Here is a 12,111-nt window from a genome sequence, read left to right on the forward strand (position 1 = left end):
TTTTGTAGGGCAATGCCCCTTTTTGAATTATTTCAAGAACACCACATCCGTTTTTCCATTTTTGTCTTTTTTTTTTTTTTTTAAAGAAGTTACTCCCCATTTTCCCCACCCCTTGAAAAGCACTCATCTCCTTCCTATCTCTATGGATTTTTAGGCTCCCTTTTAAGTGCTGCTTGGCTAAAGGCATCTACATTTAAAATTATTTTTCCACAGAATTTTGAGTGCATTACTCCATTACTTTCTAACATCTTATTTTCCAGTATCAGTGGGATTCTCTTTTCTTTGTGAGTAATCTATTTTTGCCCTCCCTGAAAGTTTTCAGAATCTTCTCTTTATCGCTAGCATTCTGCCGTCTGTTGAGGTTCTGATCTTTTCCATTCAGCCAGGATCACCCTGCCTGCTGTGTTAAAGGCCAGGCTACCATGGTCATCTCTGCCGGACCTCGGTTAGAGCAGGGTGGGGGTAGAAGTGGTGGGAAACAACAGTGTGTACCTGCGGGCTAGCCGCGGCCTAAGAGAGGGAGAAGGTCGATGTCCGGTGTCCGCGCTGCTGGAAGGATGAAGTCGCCATTTACTGGACGGGAAAGACTGATGAGAAGCGGGGTTAGAGTGAGAGCGCCTCAGGTTTGTGGTTTTGGACACGCTGAGCGGGAAGATCCCCACTAGACATGCAGGCGGTGAGGCCCCAGGCGGCAGCTGGACGTACCTCCCACGTTTCAACCCAGCTAACATTATGTTTATCCTCTTTGATTTTTTTTTTTTAAATCCTGTTTTTGCACTGTATTTTGGGAGAGTTCTCTGGCTTAATTTCCCAAGCTGATTCATTCTGCTAAGGAGCCCAGCTGTTGTTCTGGGGTGTTTTTGGAGGGGACGAGGGGGAAATGAAAAACTTTAATTTTAGAAAAATTTTGAACAGGTACAAAAGTAGAGAAGACAGCACAATAAATCTCCATGTACCCAACACCTAGCTTCAACAATTACCAAATCCACGGCTATTCTCGTTTCCTGTATGCCCCATCCATCTTCCCCCACAACTGGATTATTTTGAAGCGAATCTCAGACATACCATTTTAACTAGAAATAATAATCCTTTTAAATTTCCAAGACCACTGACTCTTCTCTGTGGTTGTGATAGCCTTTCATTTCATCTCTTTTCTCCTCTGCCCTGTTGGCTCTGTTGCCCCTTTTACTTGTCATTCCAGTTTTTACTTTGGTGCGTCTTTTTATGACACTGGTTTCCCCCACCTGTTCAGTGACCGCTGGTTGTCTGTCCATCTTTGTAGTGGGTGGCGGTCCCCATTCTTTTTATTGTACACGACGGTCTGTGTTTTCTCTGTGCTCGATCGCATGCAATGTGGGGAAGAGGCAAGACACACCCCCAGGAGTGAGCCCCACCCTTCAGTCCACACATGCTGTTTCAGTTCACAGACGAAAGCCCAGGCTGCCTGTGCTTTAGCACAGGTGGGACCAGCAGAGGGACCAAGCAGCCTGGACAGGCTGCACCAGTTCCCCAGCCGACAACACATAGGACACCCCAGCTTCTTCCCCGCTTCTTGGATCCACTGGCTCTGAACTGACGGCTCCACCCTCTGCAGGAACCTTGCCCTGCACATCTTCCCTGGGGCTGAGACGTCCTTCTATTTTCATTCTCCACATGCCAACTTTGCCTTTCTCGCTCTGGAGACTCCTTCAGCGTTTCTGGTCCATTGACAGCACCTGCTCTTTATTTTCCCATGCGGTTATGGATCTATTAGGCAGGTTGATGGCTGGTCATTAATATCTTTGCTGTCATTTCAGAGGGCTTTATATGGACAGGGAGGGTGGACTGACTCATGTGTTCAAACTACCTGCTGGATTCGAATCTCCACACGTGTTTGTGAAAAAATAATAAAGCCCATGTTCAAAGAACAGTGAACTACGATGCTTGAATTCATTACCTGGAATACTGGGGTGATTATTTTTTTCCTCAGGTGCCTTATGTAGTGATGAATGGCACCAGAGTTTTGCTAATCTGTGTTCTAAGACACTTTACGCTTCCTTCAATGGGAATAAACTTATAAAGTTGGAATCATTACAATTAAAAACAGAATCAGTGGGCTTCCCTGGTGGCGCAGTGGTTGAGAGTCCGCCTGCCAATGCAGGGGACGCGGGTTCGTGCCCCGGTCTGGGAAGATCCCACATGCCGTGGAGCGGCTGGGCCCGTGAGCCATGGCCGCTGAGCCTGCGTGTTCGGAGCCTGTGCTCCACAACGGGAGAGGCCACAACGGTAAGAGGCCCACGTACGGCAAAAAAAAAAAAAACAAACAAAAAAAACCACAAAAACCAGAATCAGTAAAAACATCTCTGAAACAAAGATTACAGTGCTAACACAGTGTGAAACATTTTCACATCTAGTTTCAAATCTGAAGGTAAGGGGATAAAAGAAAAGGCAGGCCCTAGAAGTAGTACAGGAGGACCCGTGATTTCCACTAACAAAGAAGGCCTTGGTCTGTCGTGCAAATTTGGCTGAAATCTTATTAGCAAACATACAACCGAAATCTTGAGGAGACAACCAGCTCTTACCATGCTGCTTCTCTCGATCATGGGTGAAGGCAGAGGCGTTCCAGACATTGGGGTGGAGATTGGGGTCTTAATTTCTTCGATCATATTCATGATTTTCTCTGGTACTTTGGTGGCATCACCACATGTTTCTTGCCACTTAGGCAATTTGGAATTGATCAATTCTGCAGACTATAAATTCAAAAGAAACAAAACCAAAGACAAATGTGTACTGTTGGAAGGACTGACACAAATTACAAGTACTACTAATGTCTTCCTGGCTTACCACCGGAAGTGTGGGAGCTATGAGTTAAATTCAATGAGGAGCTTAAGCACCTACAAGGATCTGCTGTGTCTTATTTGCTGAGGATGTAGAGGCTCCTGTTCTATAGGAATTTACCGTCTCCCTCAGGGTGAATACAGAGTTCAAGACTAATACAAGGATTGTACATGATTCAAAAGAAGTTCAAAAACTAAAAGGGAAGGCGGAGCAATCCGTCTTAATCCCCATGTTTCCCCGCAGCCCCAGAACTGCCAATCCCTGCTGTCTTCCTCCCACAAGAAGCACCTCTGACCGAGCGACAGGACCAGGAGTAGACTCTGTGTGTGTGTACGTTCGTGTGCACTAAACACTGTCCTAAGTACTTCATCCTTGTTAATTCACTGCATCTGCCCCACAATCCTAAAGTAGGTACCATTCTCATCCCCATTTCACAGATGAGGAAACTGAGAACTTTGAGAGGCTAAGTAACTGGTTAACACAGCCTTCCGTGGTAGATCCAGGACCCTGAGGTTTCAGCTACTGGGACCTCAGGGAAACCGGACTGGCGTGTTAGAGGAGTGAATCAGACCTGCCCTAAGAAGTTCCTCTACGGGACAGAGGGACTAGAAGCAGAGCATGGTGGGTCTTCAGAGTCGGGGGCAGTGCTGAGGGGAAGCCCCGCCCACAGGCCAGCTGGGGCTCCGGGGCAGGCAGACCATGGGCCTTGCAGAAAAGCTGGATTGCTGAACAGACAGATGCAGAAGGACAGCGACGAGACCCCTTAGCCCCAGAGGCAGAGGCATCTGTCCCGGCTCCCACAGCCTGGCTCTTCCTCCAACTGGACTCCCAGACTCCCCGCAGCCTTTCCGAGAACCCCTTTTTCCAGGGCGGCAATCTAGTTGGAAAAGGGAAGTAGGGCATCTTTTTTGAAACTATTTTCATAACAACCACACTGTTTTCATCTAGGCTCTGTGTCCATCAGAAGTGGGCTGGGGGAGTTGGTGTAAATCCTAAGCCCCGCCCCTCACACCACCCTGTCCCCTGCCTGTGATGCAGACACACTGCAGACCAACTACTAAGCCTGCTTCATCCAGGACTGGGATCAGGGAAGGCACAAAAGCGGTTTCAGAGACTTGAAGAGACTTCTGCTAGGGAAAGGAGGAGATCTGGCTTGCGTCACACTAAAAAACATAATAGGGACTCAAGGTTAAGTGTAAGAAAGACTCTGTCAACAACTAGAGCTCTCTGGAAACAGGCCATGTTGCCTCACGACACAGCAAGTACCCCATTACTGGGGGGTGGTGTCACCACAGAGAGCTTCAATGTTGCTTCTGTGCCCCTCCGGCCCACGACCCTGCCCCAATAGGACACTGTCACCATGGAAACATTAGTACGTATGCACTGGTGACAAAAGCGATCATCTAATGCAGCATATTTTTCTTTCCTGTAACAACCTGAGACCTTAGGTATTTAGATTTGGTAGCTGAATATTCCTTAAAGTTGCAAAAACTTTATGGAATATGTAACCTGTGATATATGCATACATACAAGTCCAAGTTTTTCTTTCCCCTGAAAAGAGGAAGTTGCACTATATTCAAGCTCTTACAAAGCTTCTCATATCACGGAGTGCTCTCTAAATTACTTTATTATGAATAACAATGAATATTTGACTTCAGTCAATGCTAGTTCTGGATGCTTACATAAGCCCAATAGAATTCATAATTTAAAAAACAAAAAGAGAGAGGAAAGGAAATTTAACACACGGTTTGTAATGATTCCTGGAAATATAACCTCACAACTGCACATGCTGAAGGAGAGGGATAAATCCAGTCACACAGCTGATGCGACCTTGAACAGACACACAACCTGAGGAGGAGTGAAAAAGGACCCCCGACCAGCTGTCCTGAGGCTGTGAATGGGGTCTGTGGCCTGGGATAGAATTTCCAGCAATGCCATCTACATGGACCCCCAAGGTGAGCATCTCAGGCCACCCAGGTGGACCTGGGGCCTGCCGGGACTCACCCCGTGGTTCTGGGGAAGACACTGATATTGAAGATGCATCAGAAAGAGTCTGAGAAAAGCTGACTCATGGGTGAGAAAAGGAAAAAAGTGCCATTTCTCAGTTATTCGTTAAGTATGAATGTGTTACTAAATTAAACACTATAAACAAGCATTTGACCATTTCATCTACATTTCTAAAAGTTTACACATTCAAGTTGGTAAAAAATTATTTCCTTGGGGAACTTCCCTGGTGGCCCAGTGATTAGGAATCCACCTTCCAATGCAGGGGACGTGGGTTCAATCTCTGGTCAGGGAACTAAAATCCCACATGCCACGGGGCAACTAAACCCACGTGTTCTAGAGCCCGCGCGCCGCGATGAAAGATCCCGCATGCCACAGCTAAGGTATCCTGTGTGCCACAACTAAGACCCAGTGCAGCCAGATAAATAAATAAATAACTATTATAAAAAATATAATTCCTTGGAATCTTCTCCCTGGTAAAATAAGCCTTTCGCTTTATATTTGGGCATGTATGGAAGGTGAAGCATTTCAAGGGCATTTAAATATGAATAAAATTAGTCCACACAACGCAATTTGCCACCACACCCACCTGTAAGTGATACTGATGAATGTGATTTGCGAAGCTGCAGTGTTTGTCAACTAGGAAGCAGAAGCGCCTTTTCTCTTCAAGTAGAGCTTCTTTGCAACCATCTGCAATAAATTTCTGGATTTCATTCTGGCGAGAAGTGATGGTTTCTACATACTAGGAAAATAAATAATAATTATACAAGTATGACATGAGGAATCAAATAGCTACACAGCCTGACACTTATCTTCTCCCATCTTTATGCTTGGTTTATTATGATAATGGAGTAAGTGCTAAATGCAGATAAACATTAGACAAAACGACGTACTTGTAACCTGATCTGAGCAGATGGCAAATTCTCATTAAGATCCCTGACTCATGCTTGGAGAGAAGTTGCCAAAGGCCTTACATTCCACTGGGCAATTTGCACAAAATATTACTTTGTAATCCAGCGATATGATCATGTTTTACTGGAAAATCGTGGGACCAAAAAGTTCGGAACCAGAAAGTTCAAGTTCAAATCCCAGTTCCAAGTGCCAACCATGTGACTTAACCTAAGCCTCACTTTCCCCATCTGTAAAATGGAGATAGTAATGCTTATACTGGGGAGTCCCTGACCCTCCCTGAGTTGGGAGAAAATGTCAATGCTCTTGACTATCCTTAACTCCATGGAACTCGGAGGCCTTCAGCTCCTACCAAGTCGAAATGCTTATTTTTAACTTTCAACAGCAGCACAACAGTGACGGATGAAGTATAGACTGACTGAGGTGAGCACGCTTCCCAGTTAACTGTACAAATCATCAACCCCAAAATAAAGTAAAATAGTGCTGAAAAGTTCACCTCAATCTCCTTGTGTTCATATTTGAGTGCATTTCGTCCTCCTTGACTTTTCCTTCTGATCTTCTTCAATTCAGCTTGAGATTTCTCCAAAGAATCTAATTTATTCCTGTGTTCTGCTTGGTATCTTTTGAGAGTCGCCTGTAAGTTAAACGTTGCACTTATTTTTACTGCAGCACCAGGCAAAGTGTCAGGCGGTTACTCTTGCTGCGTTTCCACTGGGCGTGGTGGCAACAGGCCCACGCTTTGCGCTGCCCTGCCTGGCTGCAGGTATCCCCACTTCACACCACCCCCCTCCGCTCCTTCGACTTCAATGTCCTGTCCTGAAGTTCCCCGTTTATATGATGAGCCCCTGACCAGAAGGGCAGCTTCTCGGAGGAAAACAATGTCGTTTCTTTCTTTTATTCCTTTTTTCTCCAAGGTTTTTGGACACTGGGTGCCCTGTAAGTACTTTGATGAATAAATGAACAATATCAACTCACACACTCCTGTTTTATGACTTAACAATTTCAAGAAACAGAATGAACAAGAGCCATCGCTTCCGGTGATTCTGAGGGCTGTGAAACAAGAGTGTTTTGGAGCCTCACAGACCTGGGTTAGAATTCTGGCTTCATCCCTCATTTCCTGTGTGATCTCAGCAATTACTTAATTTTTCTGAAATCCATGCTTACCCTCTAATCTGTACAGTGGGGATAGTGAGCGTACCTACGTTACAGAGTTTCTGTGGGGATAAAAATCAGACAATGCACGTAAAGGGCTTGGTATTACATCCTCCGGGCCGCACAGCGCGTGCACGCAGAGCAGCAGAACAACTTCAGGGTGACCCCCACCGCTTACTGCCATGCAGGGCTTGTGGAGAAGAAGGGGGGGCTTCGGGTGGCCAAGGAAGCAGCTACTGTGCAGCAGAAAGGCGAGGCAGAAGGAACAAACTGCTGGAATCGACACTGCCGTAGGGCAACAGGGGAGAGACACCACGATGGGACCTGGAGCCCCAGGGAGCCCCAGACGGCGTCCTCCCACATGGCTCAGGTCCGCAAGTGCTGGTTTGTGAAAGCAACAGCTGCACTAACGCAGATGCAGGTGTCATCCACATACGCGTGTTCCTTGAAAACAATGTTTTCCAGAAGTGTATGATTCCCTGCAGGATTTCCTGCTATGCTTTTTAGTGAAGATCCCAAGTGTTAGCACGTGGCCCACTCAGCCCAAAGGGACCTTGTCGGTGTTATGCGGCTGTGTACACACTCGACGGCCAGCTCCATACCTGCTGCTGCCGAGTCAGCAGTGGGGGAAGTTGTCCTCGAGCTCAGCCATCAGGCAAGTGCAGCCTTCGCGAGCTGGGCCCCCAGCCCCGGCCACCTCCACCCACGGGAGGTGGAGCAGAACTAGGTACTCACGTTCATATATTTTACATCAAGCTCTGTCTTCTTCTCCAGCTCATGGATAATCTCCTTATGGAATTTTCTGAACTGTGAACACAAGGAAATGAAAAATTCAGACCAGGTTTGAGACTTGAAGTGAAATAAAATTTAAAAATAAGTATATTTGGTAAATATAAAAACAGTTCACATACATTTTCATCAAGGCTCTCGTTGAGTTTCTTATGGATACTCGAAATCTCTATGAGAACGTGGCCTGTGGACAAAACCAGGTACGTTAGGGCAAAAAGCCATTACGTGGTTTTTGTAAAGATACAAAGGGAAGTAAAGTGGTGGATGAAGCCCAGTCCCCGGCTGCTCCCAGAGCAGGTGGGCACCAGCCCCGTGGCACTGGGAACACCGGCTGCGTCCTGACAGCGAGGGTGGGTCAGATGGACACAGCTGACAGCAAACTTACTCCACAACACCGTTCGTCAAAAGCTCGCCAACTTTGTCTTCAAACTCACGTTGTTCTCTCGCCATTTACTCATTCCCTAAGCTGAATCCTATTTATCTGGTTTAATTGTTAAATTCTCTTACAAGAGATTATCTTGGTCATTATAGTTCTAACTATGGGGAACAAATGACTGATTTTCATCGAATCCTGGGTAATCTGATTATCTGTCAGGCATAAAAGATAGAGGTTATTTTCTCTTTCTCATATTAGTTCTCGTATCATTCTGGAAAATCTCAACGCCACGGGAAACTGCAGCAGGGACAGTGTTCTGCCTCGCATCTCCTGGGGCTACGCCGTTCTCTGAAGTGACTGCACAGAAGAGAATGTTCCGGGACAAAGGAGTGTTGCTCCAAAAAAGCAGCGAGATGACCACTTGATTTGCAAAGCACATGTCTTGTGGCTCGCGGCAGAGCGTGGCCTCCCCGCTTCTAAAGGTGAACAAGAGCCCCCCTGCCAACTTCTCTACAGGAATCAAATGGGTCTGATACCCAAAAACTGGGAGCAAAAGAGTTATTTGGAACCACCACCAAATCATCCCAAACCACAAAACGTGCCGAGCGGACCATCCTACAGTTCGGTGGGCAGATAAAAAGGAGTTCTTTGGGCAAACTGAAAGGCTGTGGATGAGGGAGAATGAAAAGGACGACTATGGTAGACACGGGGGAAGAGGAAAAGATTACTGACTAGACTCTGGCTTCAGCGAGCACCTCTATGCAAATGACTTTAGTAGGCCCAGTTCTGGAAACGTCTGAAGACATCTGACATTACGGGGGCAGCCCAGGCTCTTCCCCCATCTTCAGACTCAGAAATTCTGCCTGTCCTGAACACGTCCACCTGGATGTCCCACTAGGTGCCCCATATTCAGCAGGCCTACAAGTGAACCCCACCCCACCCTCATCTTCTCTAATCCCAGCTCTTGGCTGCCAGCCAGCCAGTCATGAGGGGTCAACACCCCGCCTACGCCCAATGACAAAGGCTCATTCCCTTGTGCCATCACTTGGGCACCTCCGGCATGGAACCATGCCTCTTACTCATCCTGCTTCCTTGGGCAACAAATGTGCCAGCCCTCCCCTGCCCAGGAGAGAAGGCACGTGGGGATGACGTGAAGTCGATGTTCGCTTGATGACCTGTTCTAGGAGAGGTGGGCAGGGGTCTCCCCAGGCCCTCTGCCCCACACGTTTACACCTGCTAGTTGGACCTCTTAAGAGGCGCCCTCCTCCTTCAAGCTCTTATTTCTCATGACTCCCAGCTTGTTCTCTTCTGGATCTCCTCCCTCACAGGTGCCAGGGATCTTTCCAATCTCCATGTAAAATGTCACTCCCTCCCATGGGGTCCCAGATAAAACAACTCATCGGCCTGAAGCCCACCATGAGCAGTGTTGCTTAAAATAACCATGGTGGGTGGTGGGGACAGAGAATCTCCTGGAAGGATATAACCATGTTAATAGGTTATAGGTACATGTAAGTCCCTAAGCACCATGTGATTATAGGAACATCTGCTGGATAAGCATGAGAGCGAGGGCAGACACGTCCCCAGCACTCATGGTCCACGTGCCAGGGTATCAAGGTACCCACTCTACACCCTCAGTGACACTGACTCCATTTATCCCATAATTCAGTTCTCCTAAAGCTCAACAGGAAACAAATAAACCAGAGTTCTTCACAAAGGAAGCCTTTATATGACCAAGAATATAATTACATTAATATGTCATTTCATATATTGAAATAATCTGAGTTACCTTCACATCTATTTTAAAACCATAACTCCGAGTTGGAGATGAAAAATAAACAACAACAACAAAAAACACTTCAATTAATTGAAAATCAAGCACTCTATCCTGGGCAAATCAGATCTACTTAAAAAAGAAAAACGTCTAAAAATAATTTTGCTTAAATCATTCAGAGTGATTCAGGCTAGAAGCAAAGTGTTCACTTTTTTTTTCATGTTGTCATGAACTTAATTTCTACAACCTTATATAACATGGACCTCTGAGAAGCGTGTCAAAAGTATGTGCTTGTGCAGTGCCCTCGGGAACGCCAGCGCTGCTAAAGCCGGCGCTCCGGCCTGAGGGCCCCGGCCACCCGAGCCCCCTCCTCACTCTCCCCCTCCTGTCTACAGTCTCTCCCCGCCCCGCAGGCGCCCAGTGAAAAGGCCCAGTGAAACAGCCCATTCACTCTGTGGGCAGAGACGGAACACCTGACCTTCCCCCCTGTTATTCCTGTCCCTCACAGTTCGTGGAATTTAAATGCCAACCTCATAGCAGCAGCCACTGAGTCCTCAGTCATAAAAAGGATTAAAAAACATCTTTACTGTGATTTTGCAAGCTGCCAAAAGAGTATCTTGAAACAGAAAATGAAAACAGCCTTTATGTTCAATCTACAGAAGTTTATTCTTAACATAGCAAGTGTTACTTTATGTCTGAAATGTGGTATCGCACGTTTTACTCTTAGCCCTGTAACCTACTTTTTCATAAGTTACATTTGGGAAGAAAAAAATTTTTGAAACGAGAGGATGCAGTCGAGAAAGCATGGCCCAGATTCTAATGGAGCAGAACTAAGTAAACGCCTAAACAGGAATCAGAGTGTTGATCTCAGAAATTACAGTACCGTATGTACTGGATCAACCATTTCCTTTTTTCCCTTTTAGGTTCTGAGTCAATATTTTGGGAAGAAACTCATAGTAAGTACAGTAATGTAATTCGGTCTGAATAAATTATATTCTTAAATGGCAATATTAAGGGAATTTAAATATTTACAAATTTTTCAAAATCATGAACTTGATACAACTAAAAGTCAATGTCTACCATCAATTTTTCTCTAAAATTCATACAAATAATAGCTACTCATGGTATCACTCTAATTTTAGGAACTATGAGCAAATATGTCCAACATTTTGGACAATACTGTATGAAGATGCGCACTTAGCCAATAGGCAGTATGGACTTTAAAAGTTAAACAAAAATTAAAAAATATTACTAGTATGAACACAAAGAAAGTTTTCATCTGAAATATAGGTTAGTCATTGGACTATTAATATATTTTCAACTAGATAATTCTTCATCAATTCCCAGTATAAATTTAGAGGAACCAGATGGACACTACTAACAGACTTGAGTAGTACAGAACGTGTAGGCATAAATATTCTTTTTCATTTATATTTGATTGTGGATAATCAGAACATTTATTATTCCCAGATAGCACAGAGCAGTGACAGGCGCACACTACTTCCTCCATGTGACTTTGAGTGGAATCAGACAATAAAATGACAAGATGGAAGCCAACCCACTACTGGCCTAAAGTTACACTGTATGGATGAAAGGAAAACTGATAGAAAAAAATTTTTTTCACTGGAAAAAGGATATACTTTTTCTGAGAGTTTTTCAGATGCCCAATGTGATGCAGAGAAAATATAATGAAAGTAAAACAAATTACACATAGATGGGATACGTTAGAAAACACAAGTATGTACTCAGGGTCACCAACACTGTTAGCAGAGTCGGAGTAGTACCCACCAACATGTGACCCAGCTTGGAAGGCTTTGCCAGCGTCTAAGAATAGCTCCCAATGGCTGTTCCCGAGTCCCCGGATGCAGGTGGAGGTGCTCTTCTCTCGTCAGTATTGAAATTGTGCAAATAAACAATGTGCACATAGGCACAATGCCAAGTCAGTGACAGGGTGAGCATTTCATCCAACGTTCCTCCAAAGTCTAGCTTTTGACTTACCCAATCATAGTTCCACAGTTCTAATTAACACCTTGCATGGAGACTATAATTATTTTACCATTGATCATGATTTATCCCATCTGATGAAAACAAGTGAGACAAACTGAAGTTATACAACAGAATTATATAGTGTTCCAAAGTTCTTTCATTGTCAGAAATGAAAGTAAAGTGCCAAGCAACAATTGACTTTGATAAGAAGAGGTGCATGGTGAAATCTCCAGGGTAGCCAATAAAAGAATAAAGTTCATATAACTATCAAGCTAATAGAGAGGAGAAAAAATAGTCAAAAAGAGGA

General features: G+C 45.1%; 1 protein-coding gene across 2 annotated transcripts in view; it reads right to left on the reverse strand.

The window, feature by feature from the left end:
* Positions 1–12,111, reverse strand: part of BAIAP2L1 (BAR/IMD domain containing adaptor protein 2 like 1) — an 85,293-nt gene that overhangs the window by 19,164 nt on the left and 54,018 nt on the right. For both annotated transcript variants that reach the window (XM_082644367.1, XM_082644366.1), the window contains exons 4-8: positions 7,794–7,855; positions 7,618–7,689; positions 6,227–6,364; positions 5,411–5,563; positions 2,562–2,729 (exon numbers count right to left, since the gene is read on the reverse strand). In XM_082644367.1, coding sequence (XP_082500493.1) covers positions 2,562–2,729; positions 5,411–5,563; positions 6,227–6,364; positions 7,618–7,689; positions 7,794–7,855 — 593 coding nt within the window. The remainder of the gene's footprint in view (positions 1–2,561; positions 2,730–5,410; positions 5,564–6,226; positions 6,365–7,617; positions 7,690–7,793; positions 7,856–12,111) is intronic.

The sequence above is a fragment of the Mesoplodon mirus genome (assembly GCF_964341445.2).
Source record: "Mesoplodon mirus genome assembly, chromosome: 15".
In the NCBI taxonomy this organism is placed as follows: Eukaryota; Metazoa; Chordata; class Mammalia; order Artiodactyla; family Ziphiidae; genus Mesoplodon; species Mesoplodon mirus.